This window comes from Mauremys reevesii, linkage group 3 (assembly GCF_016161935.1).
Source record: "Mauremys reevesii isolate NIE-2019 linkage group 3, ASM1616193v1, whole genome shotgun sequence".
NCBI lineage: Eukaryota > Metazoa > Chordata > Testudines > Geoemydidae > Mauremys > Mauremys reevesii.
In genome coordinates, this window is record NC_052625.1 from 118,020,924 (window position 1) to 118,037,196 (window position 16,273).

Genomic DNA, 16,273 nt, shown 5'->3' on the forward strand with positions numbered 1-16,273 from the left:
CTATATACAGTACCCCTAACTAAAACTTGGGCTGGAGACCATGGGTGCTTGGGGGGGAGGGAGCAGGGAGAGAGATGGTTTGGGAGTCCCGCAGGTGCTGGCCCGGAACCCCCACTGGTGATGGGGGAGGGGGCATTGGTGGGCTGGCAGGGGCTCCCTATCCAGCTCCACATGTCCCTGCAGCTCCCAGCTAAAACAATCGCACTGTTAAACAATAGAAAGCCATTTATTTAAAATGTTTTGATATTTTCAATTACACAATACAAAAAGTGTGCAGTGCTAACTTTATATTTTTTAAAATATTTGCATTGTAAAAAAATAGTATTTTTCAATTCACCTAATACAAGTACTGTAGTGCAATCATGAAAGTTAAACTTACAAATTAAAATTATGTACAAAAAATAACTGCATTCAAAAAATAAAACAATGTAAAACTTTAGAGCCTAGAAGGTTCCCCTCAGTCCTACTTCTTGTACAGTGAATCACTCAGACAAGTTTGTTTATATTTGCAGGAAATAATGCTGCCCCCTTCTTGTTTACAATGTCATCTGAAAGTGAGAATGGGGATGTAGTAAGTTATTTATGTGCCAGATAAAGATGTGTATGTCCCTTTGTACGGGGAGACTTTGGCAAACCAGTAAAGTGCCTAAAACCACTACGGCTTATTGTTAAAAAGCAACCTCGTCAGCAAGCTGTAAATTGATCATTCAGCAAACTCAGCTTGACCAAGGCAGGAGGGGAGGGGGTTTTGGGTGCCACTGAAAGGGCAGCTTAACCCCGTGCCCTTCCTGATAAGATTCGTCTTGAAGTTGTTGATACATGCATTTTAAAAAGAGCAGGAATATTTATTTGGGTCTCAGAGCTGCAGACTCTGGAAAACCCACACCTGGTTAATCAACAGCCAAAAGGAACCTTTTGCTTGAAACTGCTTACTTGACAAGGTTTCTTTAAGGGATATGTCATTCTATTACTAATGTATAAATATGGGGGAAAAGCTTGAGATAGTTGGACTCATTTGGGGACTCTTCTGGACTCTCCCTCTGGATACACCTTGCAGTCCCCACCGGCAGACGGAAGATTTGGCCATCGGAAGGCTGCCGCTGTGTCACTCGAGAGCCACACTCAGCTTTGGTAATTATCAAGGGTTGGGGGTGTTTTACTAACTTGTTGCAGATGTGTGTAAGTGCTTGAGACTAAGTAAAGTTTAGCTTTAAGTGAAAGCACTCCTGTGTCGTCCTGTTTGTGCCAGCCATCTATCAGTCGGACGGCCGTGTCTCCCCTGATTTATTTCCTGACACCTCCTTGCCCGGAGTAAAGTTACCAAGAGCTTTGGGTTGAAAGAACCCCAGGTAACACCTTCATGCTTCAACATTATTCCAGAGGACATGCTGATAACGGGTTCTGCTAGATAATAATCCAAAGCAGTGCAGACCGACGCATGTTCGTTTTCATCATCTGACTCAGATGCCAGCAGCAGAAGGTTGACTTTCCTTTTTGGTGGTGTGGGTTCTGTAGTTTCCACATCAAAGTGCTGCACTTTTAAGACTTTTGACAGCATGCTCCACACTTTGTCCCTCTCAGATTGTGGAAGGTACTTCAGATTCCTAAGCCTTGGGTTGAGTGCTGTAGCTATCTTTAGAAATTTCACATTGGAAAGTAGAGCAAGAACTGACAGGGATTTGAAGGGGATTTCAATACAAACAGTCTTCTGTGAGCAAGAGTCAGGCTAGTGGTTAGCCTAATAACGCGAGATTTGTAGAAGTGAGAATTATGTGAGGCGAATGGGAAAGAACTGTGTGAGAAGTTGTTGCAACCTTGTGTAGATAAGTATGGAATGTAGACTAGAGTCTAAATAGATGTGAAAAATACGATATCAGGATGACCTATGTATAAATAAAATGTAGCTGTTGCTGATTATTGTATATAAACAAAAAGGTATAAATGCTTGCTGTAATTGTTTACCTGTAGAGAGACCTGCCTAGGAGGGGGAAAACCCTGTGTCCTAGTGCACTCTCCCCCTCTAGGCAACTGCTTGAGAATAAAGTATCTGACTTTGCTGCACCCAGCAAGAGAATGAGAACTCTGTTTTTCTCTTACAGTACCTTCTTTGCATTTTGTCAAATCTGCAGTGAAAGTGTTCTTAAGATGAACAAGATGTGCTGGGTCACCATCTGAGACTGCTATAACATGAAATATATGGCAGAATGAGGGTAAAACAGGAAACATACAATTCTCCCCCAAAGAGTTCAGTCATAGATTTAATTAATGCATTATTTTTTGAACAAGCGTTGTCAGCATAGAAGCATGTTCTCTGGAATGGTGGCCAAAGCATGAAGAGGCATACAAATGGTTTAACCTATCTGGCAGTCTCACAATCAAGCCCCAATGACATATGCAAAGAATAGGATTTTAAACACCAATGTATTTCTTACTAGATTTGCAGCTTCAAACAGATCAAATTCATTACCCTCAGTGCTATTTGTGAATACTAATGTAAGTTAACAGTTCTCTCACAAAGTAATATTTACCTCTTTAAGGCAGACAGCCTGGATTCGATGGTCTCGTGTTTAATTTGCACCTTCTGAGCACTGCTTATGATTTTAGAGAGGTCTTCCTGACGGATTTTATTTTCTTCAGGTCTTGAAGAGGAAACCTTTAAGAGTAAAATAACCCACTGATGCAATATGAAATTCTGAATGCTAGATGTTATTTCTCTCTTACTACTACTCAGAAGAAATTAGTATTTATAAAACAGGCTGAATAACCTGAATAATCTCTGAATATAAGAGAATAATTATCTTATTTATCCTGGAATATCATATATATTTTAATAATTTCTACATCACTGGCCATGTTGAAAATTAAAATAGTAAAACTAGTATATATCTACAGCATTCTCCCCTTGATCATACTTGACCTTTTTTTTTTTTTTTTAAATACAAAAGTCAACGGTTTATAAACACAGTTCTATTCTACTCTAGAGGTTCTTATATAGCCATCATCACTGTGGCATCCAAGCACCTTCCGTATCATATTAAGTGACATACGTAACATCTTATCCTCTTCGGGGGGGGGGGGGAGAGGGGGCTGCATATTTTTTTTAAAAAGTTAAGTAAACTGTGCTATATATTTATATTAGTGAATGCAAGATCAAAATAGTATGATTTGTAGTTGGAACAAAAAAACAGAGCAGTATTATAAATATTTAAGAATAAATTTGTTTTGTCGTTCTCACCCCTTCGGTGGGCTGCTGATTTACTAGAATGAATAATAATTAAGGACATTTTAAAAAAAAAGTGAATGATACATACATTATATATAATTTAAAAAAACACCACACAAGAAGGGGGATTACTTGAAGAAGTGCATTTCATTTTCTCTTTAAAAGTAAAATCCAAAATTCCTTTGTGACTGCAGGCCTCTGTGTCAACAGTAGCCAGTTGTGACTGACACACACCCGCCCCATCTGTTCACAAAACTAGCTAAAAGCAGCCAATGCTCCATGTGTTTTGTATGACCTTTCACTCACCTTCCTTTTAATATGCTCCAACAAGTCATCACGGCCCTGCTTAAAGTATGGGTGCTGGAACTCCACAGGACCATCCCGTTCCAATTTGACAATGCCAGAGTCAACATGGACTACTTTACGGAAGCCATCTGGAAAACAGTTTAACCATGAAGAAAACAAAACACTACAGAATTCAGAACTTTACTGCTGCAATCCCCCCACCCCATTTTTAAGGGTTGGGTGAAAAAAAGTATGATATTCTTAAATAGTTTTTTAAGAAAGATAGCCATGCTAATAAACTTACACATATTTAGCTGTCTCACAAAGCTCGCCATGTTGTTGTGCTTGAAGTACTTGGGAAGAATCTCTTTTGCAAACCTTTGTTCATCCAACACCAGGAAACTCTGGCCATTCTAAAATGAAGAGCACATTTTGTATTTAATTTTTAAAAATCTGTTTTTATAAAGGGGCACAATAGATACGCAACATCCTATGAGAGGATATCCTTTTCCCCACACGATACTACGAACTTTACTATGCAAACTGCTGTATCATGAGTAAGGCTAAGATTTTGTCAGATATTTTTTAATAAAAGTCATGGACAGGTCACAGGCAAAACAGAAAAATTAATGGAAGCCGTGACCAGTCCCACACTGTCATCACTGGCAGTGGACCTGAGGAACAGACCATAAGAGACATTGGGGGGGGAGGAGGGGACCTGGCTGAAAGGGACAGAGAAAAGACTCTTAGCTGGTGTAACTAAGGAGGTTCACTACCCGAGAGAGCTGTTAAAGATTTCACTGATTAACAGGAACTGTGTCTATGGTGGCACTCAATCTGAGAATCAGCTGATTGAACCACAATTCAGATCTGCCTCTACAAATTCCGGGGTTACTTCTGCCAATAGTTGCTCCCCTGACAATCATTTAAAATGCTTCTTATGAGGATGAAAAGCACACTTGAAATGATGGGAACAATTAGTGCTTAGACAGGTAAATTTCTCCTATGTAGAAAAGGCCTTCTTTATTTAGTATCCTGCAAGTAGGTTTCTGGAAAAATTTTCCAAATCCCATTGAATCAACTGTACCTCAAAATAAAAGTGATGTAAAAATCAAAGCCTGAAACACAGTATGCCAGATTTTATTCTCTACAGATCAATATCCTTACATTATATCAATGAAAATAGTCAGAACCAGAGGTTAACACAAGTGCGACAATGTTGTTCTTTCGTTGTTACAATAAGGGGAACAGGTATCTGTTGAAATTTACAACTATTAGTGCTGTAAAAAGGGACATTAAATCAAAGGTCCGACTACTTATATCCCAATGTCTTTTTGATCAAATTCCAAATCTGAGTAGTTTCTGCTTACACTGCCTTAAACAGTTACAAATGAACAAGTTCTTAACTTCCAGTAAAAAATAACTAATGCAGTGTTATCTTAGATAAGCTATTGTGTATCCATTTAAGAGACGAAAGTATTGTATGTAATGTTTTAGGAAGGTGTTGTACCGCATTTGGAAACCTCGTAGATAAAACATTCATTATGAATGTAAAGTGTCACAATAGTATTTCTGCTAATAGAGGTCTTTAAGTTACATTAAAAACTAGACAACACTGAATGGTCAGTTAAAGCATTTAGAGTTTCCATCCTCGGACAAGAGAAACCAATATTAAACAAAAAGCAAATTAACAAAAAGAAAAAAAATCAGTTCACACCAGGTGGGATCTCCAACTCGTTTCTCCTACTGGAAGTTCTAGTGGAGACTATCAGTGATTCAATATAATACCACAGCAAACTATATACTAAAAATCAACATTGTTTAAAGATGTTTCTGACACAGTATAAGTGCCTACACTGTTCTATCATGAATAGGACGACTTGGATCTCAGTGGGAGAGGACACCGTAACACTTCAGAGAAAGTCCATATAACTAGGAGTAGCTGGATCAGCTTCCCTTTCAGAAAGCACTGGAAAGTTTCTGAGGCTTGGTCTACACTACATGGTTAGGTCGACGCAAGGCAGCTTACATCAACCTAGCCGTGCATGTGTCTATGCTCAAATTGCTCTCCCACCACTGTAAATTCCCCACTACGCGGATTTAGTAACACCACCTCCCTGATCCGTGTACAGACACGATTGATATACTTAAGGTTGAAATAAGTAAACGCAGAGTCTGCATTCCCAGCAACCTGTCCTCCAGCAGCTGTCCCACAACTGACCTCTAGCCAGGGGTTACAGAAACCAGAAGTCTCCCTTCTAAAGCCCTGCAAATTTTTGAAATTCCTTTTCCTGATTGCCCAGCTTGGGGAGCACACCTAGCAGCTCTCCATGGTTAAGTGCAACTGCCCAGCTGAACACGCCAGCTGCATGCTCCAGATGCACTCCTGCCTGGAGAAGACAGGAAATATTGTCTCTCCTGGGCCTGTGGTGAGAAAAGGCTGTGCAGGCCCAGCTCCAAACCAGCCTTAGAAATGTCAACATGTACAAGCAGATTGCTCAGGGGATGCAGAAGGGCTACAAGAACAAGCAGCAGTGCCACGGCTCCTTGCTTTTCATGCAGAAGGCAGAGCAGACAGCCAGGGAGGGCAACAAATGATCCAGTGTCAAGCCGCAAACTTGCCACTTTTGCAAAGAGTGGCATGCAATAATCAGTGCAAACCCCCTCCCCCCCCGTACCAACCCCAGCAGAACTGAGTATGCCTCCAAGAAGCCCAAGTCACAAGCCCCATCTGTGTACAGCATGGAGGAGGTGGTGGTATATGGGGGACAGGTGACTGAGGGACCCAGTTGCGCAACAAGCCAGGACCGGTTTTTGACTCCACCACAGTCCAGCCACCAAGCCCGATGCAGGGCAAGGAACCTCAGGTAAATCTGTAGATACATTTTCTATTTCAGGGATGGCACACCCCAAAGTAGAAGGACACAATCTTTTGACTTTCCATTAATTTATTCATGCTATGAAAGCTAGAGCTGCTATCTACTTTTCATTCCCCCCCGCCCCCCCCCCCCAGTCAGGCAGGGGGGATGCCGAGCAGTTTATGTAGTGTAAAAATATCATTAGGAAGGCCAAAAAAGAATCTGAAGAACAGCTAACCAGAGACAAAAAAAATTGCTATTTTTTGTAAGTACTTCAGAAGCAGGAAGCCTGCTAAACAACCAGTGGGACCACTGGACGATCGACATGCTAAAGAACACTCAAGGATGGTAAGGCCATTGCAGGGAAACTAAATGAATTCTTTGCATCAGTCTTCATGGCTGAGGATGTGAGGGAGATTCCCAAACCTGAGCCATTCTTTTTAGGTGACAAATCTGAGGACTTGTCCTAGATTGAGGTGTCATTACTGGAGGTTTTGGGTGAATACCATCTGTTCCAAAGAGTTCTGTAGGAACTCATATGTGAAACTGCAGAACTACTAATGGTGGTTTGTAACCAATCATTCAAATTGGCTTCTGTACCAGATGACTGGAGGATAGCTAATGTGAGGCCAATTTTTAAAAAGGGCTCCAGAGGTGATCCCAGCAATTACAGGCCGTTAAGCCTGACTTCAGTACTGGGCAAATTGGTTGAAACTAAAGTAAAGAACAGAACTGTCTGTCACATAGATGAACATAATTTGTTGGGGACTAGTAAAGGGAAATAATGTCTCACCAATCTACTAGAATTCTTTGAGGGGGTTAACAAGCATGTGGATAAGTGGAAATGCAATGGGTATAGTGTACTTAGATTGTCAAATGCCTTTGACAAGGTCCCTCACCAAAGGCTCTTAAGCAAAGTAAGCTGTTATGGGATAAGAAAGAAGGTCCTCTCGTGGATCAGTACCTGGTTAAAAGAGAGGAAATAAAGGGTAGGAATAAATGCTCAGTTTTCAGAGCAGAGAGAGGTAAATAGTGGTGTCCCCCAGGGGTCTGTACTACTCAACATTTTCATAAATGATTTCAAAAAGAAGGGGGGGGTAAATAGTCAGGTAGCAAAATTTGCAGATGATATAAAACTACTCAAGATAGTTAAGTCCAAAGCAGATTGTGAAGAGCTACAAAAGGGATCTCACAACACTGGGTGACTAGGCAACAAAATGGCAGATAAAATTCAAATGTTGATAAATGCAAAGTAATGCACATTGGAAAACATAATCCCAACTATACATATAAAATGATGGGGTCTAAAATTAGCTGTTACTACTCAAGAAAGATCATGGAGTCACTGAGGCTAGTTCTCCGAAAACATCCACTCAATGCGCAGCGGCAGTCAAAAAAGCTCACAATATTGGGAATCATTAAGAAAGGGATAGATAGAAAATATACTGCCTATATATAAATCCATGGTACGCCCACATCTGCAAATATGGTCGCCCCATCTTAAAAAAAAAAAATAAAAAAAGATATTTGGAATTGGAAAAGGTTCAGAAAAGGGCAACAAAAACTATATTAGGGGTATGGAATGGCTTCCATAGGAGAAGAGACTAATCAGACTGGGAATTTTCAGCTTGAAAAAGAGACGACTGGGGGGAGAGGGGGATATGATAGAGGTCTATAAAATCATGACTGGGGTGGAGAAAGTCAATAAGGAAGTGCTATTTACTCCTCATAACACAAGAACTAAGGGTTGCCAAATGAATTAAATAGGCAGCAGGTTTAAAACAAAATTCAATATTTCTTCACACAATGCACAGTCAACCTGTGGAACTCTTTGCCAGAGCATGTTGTGAAGGCCAAGATACTAATAGGGTTCAAAAAAGAATTACATAAATTCATGGAGGCTATTCATCAATGGCTATTAGCCAGGATGGGAAGGGATGGTGTCCCTAGCTTCTGTTTGCCAGAAGCTAGGAATGGGCGACAGGGGATGGATCACTTGATTACCTGTTCTGTTCATTCCTTCTGAAGCACATGGCATTAGCCACTGTCGGAAGACAGGATACCAGACTAGATGGACCTTTGGTCTGGCCCAATATGGCTGTTCTTATGTATACAGCGATGTCCCTGGTAACCTGAGAGATCTCAAAGCTTTCATGGAGGTATTCTGCAATCCTCTGTTGAAAGTTTCTAGGAAGGGCTGCCTTATTTTTTTTTTCTTTGTGGTAGGACACTTTCTCATGCCACTCAGCAATAACTTCAGCAGGCCATTGCAGTACACAGGCTAGCAGCATACAGGTCTGAGCAGCTTCAGCCTTTGTGACCCAAAGGAGCGTCATATCAGCTAAAACCACCAATGCCTGTGGAAAATGGTGACATTATTAAGTGCCATTGCCCTATACTACTAGAATCATGCAACTGAGCAATTCCCTCATTTTCCTTCCCCCAGTGGACCATACTCACCACAGCTGGGGCAGTGACTGATGCTCCCCTACTATTTTAAACACTACATTCTCACTGTTGCTTGGGATTGCTTGTGGACAGCAAGGGGAGTAACTTAAGATTCTGAAGTCTTGCTTTCTGTAGTGAATGCGTGAACAATGGTACCTGTGTGTGTTTTATCTTTAGCTGCTGCCATTGTGGCCTTCAGGGTCTGCCCCTCCACACCCACAGAACACCCGAGCCAGACAAGGAGGAGAAAGAAGACTACTTGGGATAACATGTTCCAGGAGATCCTGCAAGCCAGTGCTACATAGGACCCTGAGCACAGGGTCTGAAGGATGAACACTGCAGACAGCCTGGAGAAGGGAAGAGTGGAGAGGAGAAAGGCCCAAGAGTCCAAGCAGGAAAACGAGAGGGAGATGCGCCAGGATGTAATGGGGCTTTTCAGGCAATCAGCACAGATGCTGCTGAGTCTGGTACACCTGAAGGTTCAACAATCCTGAGCTTTCCTTCCTCTGCAGCCCACTGAGAGCTCAATATTAGAACTTCCCTATGCTTCCCGCCCCACCCTGCACCATTCCATGTGGCTGCCGTACGCCACTACTCCATCCTGGAGAATGTTACAGACAAACTCCGTTTAACCTACACAGACTTGTGAAAGCCATGGTTCATGTATGCATAATTGAAACAGACATAAAAATTATTTCCCCTTCATAATTTCTGTTCTTAATTTATTAAGTTAACACACTGTATTTATTTTAAAATTGCACAGGTTTTTTTGCATTGATCGTTACAGAATAAAAGATGACTTATTTCCAAACAATAGAATTTATTAGTTCAGAACATAAGCTGTGGAGTGCTCAGCAGTTCTAAAAGCAACCAATTACCTGTTACTACACAATGTCACAAAACTCATAGGATCATTCACAAACAACCTTAACAGGTGCACTGTTATATTCCTTTACAGTAACCACCACAGGACTCCTCTCAGAACACAAAAGAGCAGGGCCAGGTAGAGCATACAACATCCCACACTACTCTTGCTCACTCTTAAAATGTTTTTTCAAAGCCTCCCTGAGCCATATAGCTCCACACTGAGCTCTTCTAATAGCCCTTGTATCTGGATGTTCATATTCAGCAGATAGCTGCTCCTCCTTGGCAGAAACTCCCCCCTCTGCCCCTTGCGTCACATACATTACACAGAACATAGAAGACAGCAATAACCATTTGGATATTTTTCTCACTGAGGTCCAATCTTGTAAGTAAGCAATACCAGCAACCTTTTAAGTGACCAAAAGCACATTCAATTGTCATTCTACATCCACTGAGCTGATAGCATCAGGGAATGATTCAACTATCAACTTCATGAGCCAAGGGGGTAAAGCAGGTGTCGGCAATGTGGTGTGCCGAGTCTTCATTTATTCACTCTAATATAAGGTTTCACGTGCCAGTAATTCATTTTAACGTTTTTAGAAGGGCTCTTTCTATACATCTATAATATATAACTAAATTATTGGTGTATGTAAAGTAAATAAGGTTTATAAATGTTTAAGAAGTTTAATTTAAAATTAAAATAAAACAGAGGCCACCGCACCGGTGGCCAGGACCCAGGCAACATGAGTGCCACTGAAAAAAAAAAAATCAGCTTGTGTGATGCCTCTGACATGCATGCCATAGGTTGCCTACCCCTGGGGTAAAGGGTAAGCTGGGTCTCCCAGGATCACTATTGACATTTAAACATTCCAATAGTAATCTGCCGGTCAGGAAAGGAAGTCTATACTTGTAGCTTTTTGTAATAGTCCTGTGTTCTTAAAGATGTACGCGTCAGGTACCTTCCCTGAGCAGCCCACACTGATGTCGGTGAAGAGGTCCCCTGCGATTCATCAGTGGTTGCATAACCATAGAAAAGTAGCAAAGAATCCTGTGGCACCTTATAGACTACTTTTAGAGATCCAGACTAACACGGCTACCCCTCTGATACTTGACATAGAAAAGTAGCCCTTTCTGTTGAAGTACTCTGTGGCAAGGTGGTTTGGTGTCAAAATAGGGATATGCATCCCATCTATCACTCCACTGCAGTTCAGGAACCCTACTGCTACAAATCCATCTACTATGTCCTGCACATTGCCAGTTAGTCCTGCTTAGCAGGAGGTGATTAATTACCCTGAAGACTTGCATCACAATAGCCCCCCACAGTGGATTTCCTGACACCAAACTGACTTTTGACTGACTGGTGGCAACCTGGCATTTCAAGTGTCTATAGTATGATAGCCATTTGCTTCTCCACTGTCAAAGCAGCTCTCATTTTCGTGTCCCACTGCTGGAGCACTGGGGCGAACATGGCATACATATTTAGGAACGTGGCCCTGAGAAACCAAAAGTTCTGCAGCCGACAGTCATCCCAAACCTGCATTATCACACGATCCCACTAGTCAGTGCCTGTTTGTCAGGGCAAGAAACAGTGCTCCACCACTCGCAGCTGCTAAGTGAATGCCACCAACCTTGAACTGGTTTTCGCTATGTCCCACAGCAATCTATCCTTCAATGGAATCATCATGTTCCTCACCAATTTGGTTCTTCTTGTGTCTCTGCAAAGACTCCAGGATTGTGTGCCCTATGCTTGCAACGCTCATGACAACAGTGCAGAGCTGTGCAGGCTCCATGATTCTGTCAGAGATGAACAGGGAGAAGGGACACACAGGTTTGTGGGATTTTGAAAAAAGGTACAAAAACTGTGGGACACACATTATGTGTTATATAAAAAAGATTGTAGGGGGAGGGATAGCTTAGTGGTTTGAGCACTGGCCTGCTAAACCAAGGGTAGTGAGTTCAATCCTTGAAGGGGCCACTTAGGGATCTGGGGCAAAATCAGTACTTGGTCCTACGAGTGAAGGCAGGGGGCTGGACTCGATGACCTTTCAAGGTCCCTTCCAGTTCTAGGAGATTGGTATATCTCTAATTATTACCTTTTTTTTTTTTTTAAATGTGATGGAGACAGCTGAAAACTGGGAAGTTAGCCCCATGCTCCCAGTCACCCCTGCACAACTCATTTTGGCCCCATCATGCATTGCCAAAGCTTCCCAAAAGATGCATGCTGGATGGTACACCTACCCGTGGTGCAATGCACTCTGCATCGATACAAGCGCTCTCGTGACTATGTGCACTGTCAACACAAGGAGCAAAGTACACATGCGCACAAGCCACATACTAACTGTGGTGGCTGTATGCAGATATAACTTAAGACTTAAGTTTGCAGCGCAGATGTGACCTAAGTGAAAACATTTTCTTAACAGTTGGCTTAGCACCCGGTAACAGAAAAATTGCAGAACAGAAACATTTAAATTTTAAATACAGAGAACTTGCCCTTAGTTGCATCATAAACTAGTAAATATGACCATGGACAAGTCAATGAGGCTCTAATCTTCCAGAGTGCTTCAACTGACTTAAATGAGACAACAAAACAAACTCATTTGTAAGAATGGCATCTTAACCTCTGTGACTGTTACCCCCTCTTTAAAATTGGCATATTTACCTATCTTTGTAAAGTGCTTTAAACTCTATAGATTGAAAATGATATGTAAATACAAAATATTACTTAATTTTATGAGCCATAGTAGAAAGAAATTTAGTGAAGTACAATAGAGTTGCCACCCCATTCCTCTAGCAGAGGATAAATGCTCTAACGTAACTATGACAAGCCTAAGAAAATAAGCATTGGTCTGACCCAGTATAGCCATTATTGGTCTAGACCAGTAGTATCCTGTCTTCCAACCATGGCCAGTGCCAGATGCTACAGAAGGAATGAACAGAACAGGGCAATTTATCAGGTGAGCCATCCTGTCATTCAGTCCCAGCTTCTGACAGTCAAAGATTTAGGGCCACACAGAGCGTTGGGTTGTCCCCCCCCGCCCCATGGGGCCATAATGATCAACAGACATGGATAGACCTATTCTCCATAAACTTATCTAATTCTTTTTTGAACCCAGTTATACCTTTGGCCTTCACAACATCCCCTGGCAATGAGTTCCACAGGTTGACTGTGTGTTGTGTGAAGCAGCACTTATTAGTTTTAATCTTGCTGCCTATTAATTTTACTGGGTGGTCCCTGGTTCTTGTATCATGTGAAGAGGTAATTAACACTTCCCCATTATTTTCTCAATGCCACTCATAATTTTATAGATCTCTATCATATCCCACCTTAGTCATCTCTTTTCTAAGCTGAACAGTCCGTCATTTTAATTTCTCCTCACAGGGAAGTTGTTCCATACCCCAACTCATTTTTGTTGCCTTTCTCTGTACCTTTTCCAATTCTAATATACTTTTTTTTGAGGTTAGGCAACCAGTACTCACAATACTCAAGGTGTGGGAGTACCACAAATTTATTTAGTGGCATTATGATATTTTCTGTCCTATCTATTCCTCTCCTAGTGGTTCCTAGCACCGTTAGCTTTTTTGACTGCTGCTGCACATTGAGCAGATGTCTTTAGAGAACTATCCATGTTGACTCCAAGATCTCCTTCTTGAGCGGTTGCTAACCAGCAGCGAGTATTTTTAAACAGCATTTCTTGCTTTCTCTGTCATCATTAGTTTGTTCATGCTGTAAGTTCACCTGTCCCAAATTGTTCCTACTGAAAACAAACCATCTCCAAAAAAAAATCCATATGGTAATGGTCGAAGGGCTGGTCCAATGAGTCTTAGTGGTGGAGCTGGCAAATTTAAAAGAACTTGAGAATAAAAGTGCTTACTAGTCCCTTAACACTCCTTTAACTCAGGGGTTCTCAAACTTAATTGCACTGACCCCCTTCTGACAACAAAAATTACTACATGACCCAGGGGAGGGGGGCAGGGGAAACCAAAGGCTGAGCCCAGCCACCCCAGGCCAAAGCCAGGGCAGTGGGGCTCAGGATCCGGCTTCAGCAAGTTTAACTCCAGCCCTGGTAACCCCATTAAAATGTGGTCCCAACCCACAGTTTGAGAACCGCTGCTTTAACTGAAGGGGAGCACCACCCTCATGTGATTTTTTTTTTTAATTACACATCCTTCTAGTTCCCTCCTGTCATTGCCAACAAGCATCAACACTCTCATGCACTTCTATGGAAGACGAAAACTCTATTTTTATTGATCTCACACCAAAGACCATTTTCCAAGTTACTAGAGTTGACTATTATGTTTTACATGTGGAAGAGATAGGACAATTCCTACATCCTTATCAAGTTAAGGAGAAAAACACCTTATAAGAGTAGATATTCAGTAAGTTTGCTTAGGCTACCTCTTCTCCTGTGCTCCTACCCTCACAACTGGTAGCAAAGATGTGAATAAGCATCATCGTATAATAAAACTAAAACTGCTGTGGAGTAGGGACCCAAAGAGAGAAAAGACAGAAACCTGGTAACTTTCGAAGTTCCGGCTGAAAGTCTCTCACAAACATTTTAAGAAACCAAATCACCTTCAGACTCCAGTTGTGCCCCACCACCACCTATCCACCCCAGAACAGGCCCCACAATCGCCTCATAAAGCTTAGAGCCCCTCCCCCCCATTCTGGAGGCCACCCCTGAAAGCGGGAACCTGCTGATCGGGGGTAAGCAGCCCGCTTGTCTACAGCCCCGCATCCCCCACCAAAACTTTAGCCTGTGTGGGGCGGTCAGGAGGCTGAACCCGCTGCGGAGCGGGACTCTCCAACGCACACGCGCTGTAAATCTGCTCCCTGAACAAGGCCAGGTCGGTGCCCAGAACCAGAAATCGCAGCTCGGGAGCGGAGACGCACGAGGAGTTTCTGGGTCACCGGCAGGAAAGGAAGGGCCCTGGCTTGTGGGAGGTTCCGGGTTTGTCCCTCCCCCGCCAGCGGGCCAGGCGCTGCGGGCCCCTCTGTGCTCGGGGCGGGGGCTCCCAGGCCTGCTACTCCGGGGGGGGGGGGCTGAGGCTCTGCCCCCCTCCGTGCAGGACGCACTAGGCCGGGGGAGGAGGAGGACAAGGCCCTGGGGAGGGCGTCGGGCCGCTCTTGTCTCAGGCGATGGGGAGGGCGGCGCGGCCGCCCCGAGGGGCTCCTCTCCTGTGCGGGCCCGTCTCCCCCGCTCAGTCCGGCCTCCCCTTCCCGTGTGCTTGGGGGCGGGGGGGCTCCCAGTCTCCGTGGGCGGGGGCCCTACCTGGCTCCAGGTGATGAGCTGGTTGCTGGGCGCCTCCCCCAGCAGCGCCCACAGTTTGCTCAGGAAGGCCGGGACCCCCGCGCTCGCGGCCGCCGGCTGCTGCTGCTGCTTCATTGTCGTTGTAGGACGCAGCTAGGCTGGAGAGCAGTGGAGGGGCCGCGTGCACGCATGCGCACCTACCGCCCGCAAAACACAGACCTCACGCGCCTGCGCGCGTGTGTGTGGCGTTCCCCTACGCCGCCACACGCTCTTTACATAACGGGCCCACGTGCACCGCTCTCACGTGCAACAACAGTGCCAGCCCAGCGTTCCTATTGGAGGGAACGCGGAACAGCGCTGGGAATCTTTGCGCCCCTCAGCGGGAGGGCGGAGCCTCAGCCTGAAATTCTATGTAAATAAAAGTCGCCCCAGCCAATCGGCAAGTGACTCTCTGCCCGGCCGGGGGAACGTGAGTGCTGTGCACGTGAGAGACAAGGCCGGGGGGGAGCAGCAGCCTAGAACAGGAGTGGGCGGGGCCTGGCCTAGCGGGACAAAGGCGCGGGGGCGAGGAGCACCAGCAGGGGGCGGGGCTGGCAGGGTTGGGGGCGGAACCTGCTCTCCCCTGTCATGATCAAGAAACTACCTACGTGAGGGGCAATACATGAGCACTGGAGAGGCTGCTTGCACGAGGTGATGCAGCCATAATTGTGCCCTCATACCAGCCTGCCATGAGTCCAGCAGCACAACGGGGTGCTCAGGAAGGTTGCCTGCATGCCATGGACCCATGCCACTCCTGGAAGTGGGCTGGTGCTCATGGCGTGTCCTGCACACCCCTGTGGGGGAAGCAGCTCTGTGTGCTGCCCCCACCCCCAGCACCATCCTCACAGCTCCCATTGACCGGAACATGGCCAATGGGAGCTGCAGGGGCGGTGCTTTGCACGGAGACCCGCTGCCCGTTTCGCCCCAAGGTGTGCGCAGAGATGTGCCAGCAGCAGCTGGTTCCAGGAGCGGCGTGGTAAGCAGCTCCTAGCTAGAGCCTGCACCTTGCACCCCCTCTTGACACCCCAACTCCCTGTCCCAAGTCAGAGCCCCCTCCTGCACCCAAATTCCCTCCCAAACCCTGCACCCCCTTCTATGACCCAGCCCAGAGCCCCCTCCTGCACCAAACTCCATCCCAGAGCCCAGACCCCTCACCCTCTCCTGCACTCCAACACTCTGAACCATCCTGGAGCTCCCTACTGCACTCAGACTCCCTCCCAGAAACCTTCACCATCTCCATTAATATAGTAGAAATGTGTGGCCCGTGACAACTTACCAAAATTTGTGTAGTGGCCCTCCTACAAAAG

General features: G+C 44.5%; 1 protein-coding gene across 3 annotated transcripts in view; it reads right to left on the reverse strand.

Annotated features, from left to right (window-relative positions):
• The window catches only part of HSF2 (heat shock transcription factor 2), a 33,112-nt gene extending 17,924 nt beyond the window's left edge, over positions 1–15,188 (reverse strand). The window contains exons 1-5 of one of the 3 annotated variants that reach the window (XM_039529173.1): positions 14,949–15,087; positions 11,307–11,472; positions 3,813–3,921; positions 3,530–3,657; positions 2,529–2,653 (exon numbers count right to left, since the gene is read on the reverse strand). In XM_039529173.1, the coding sequence (XP_039385107.1) occupies positions 2,529–2,653; positions 3,530–3,657; positions 3,813–3,843 (284 nt within the window). In that variant the 5' untranslated portion in view covers positions 3,844–3,921; positions 11,307–11,472; positions 14,949–15,087. Of the gene's footprint in view, positions 1–2,528; positions 2,654–3,529; positions 3,658–3,812; positions 3,922–11,306; positions 11,473–14,948 lie in introns of all 3 variants that reach the window. The other 2 variants (XM_039529171.1, XM_039529172.1) reach the window with 2 other exon arrangements.
• Positions 15,189–16,273: the final 1,085 nt, after the last annotated feature.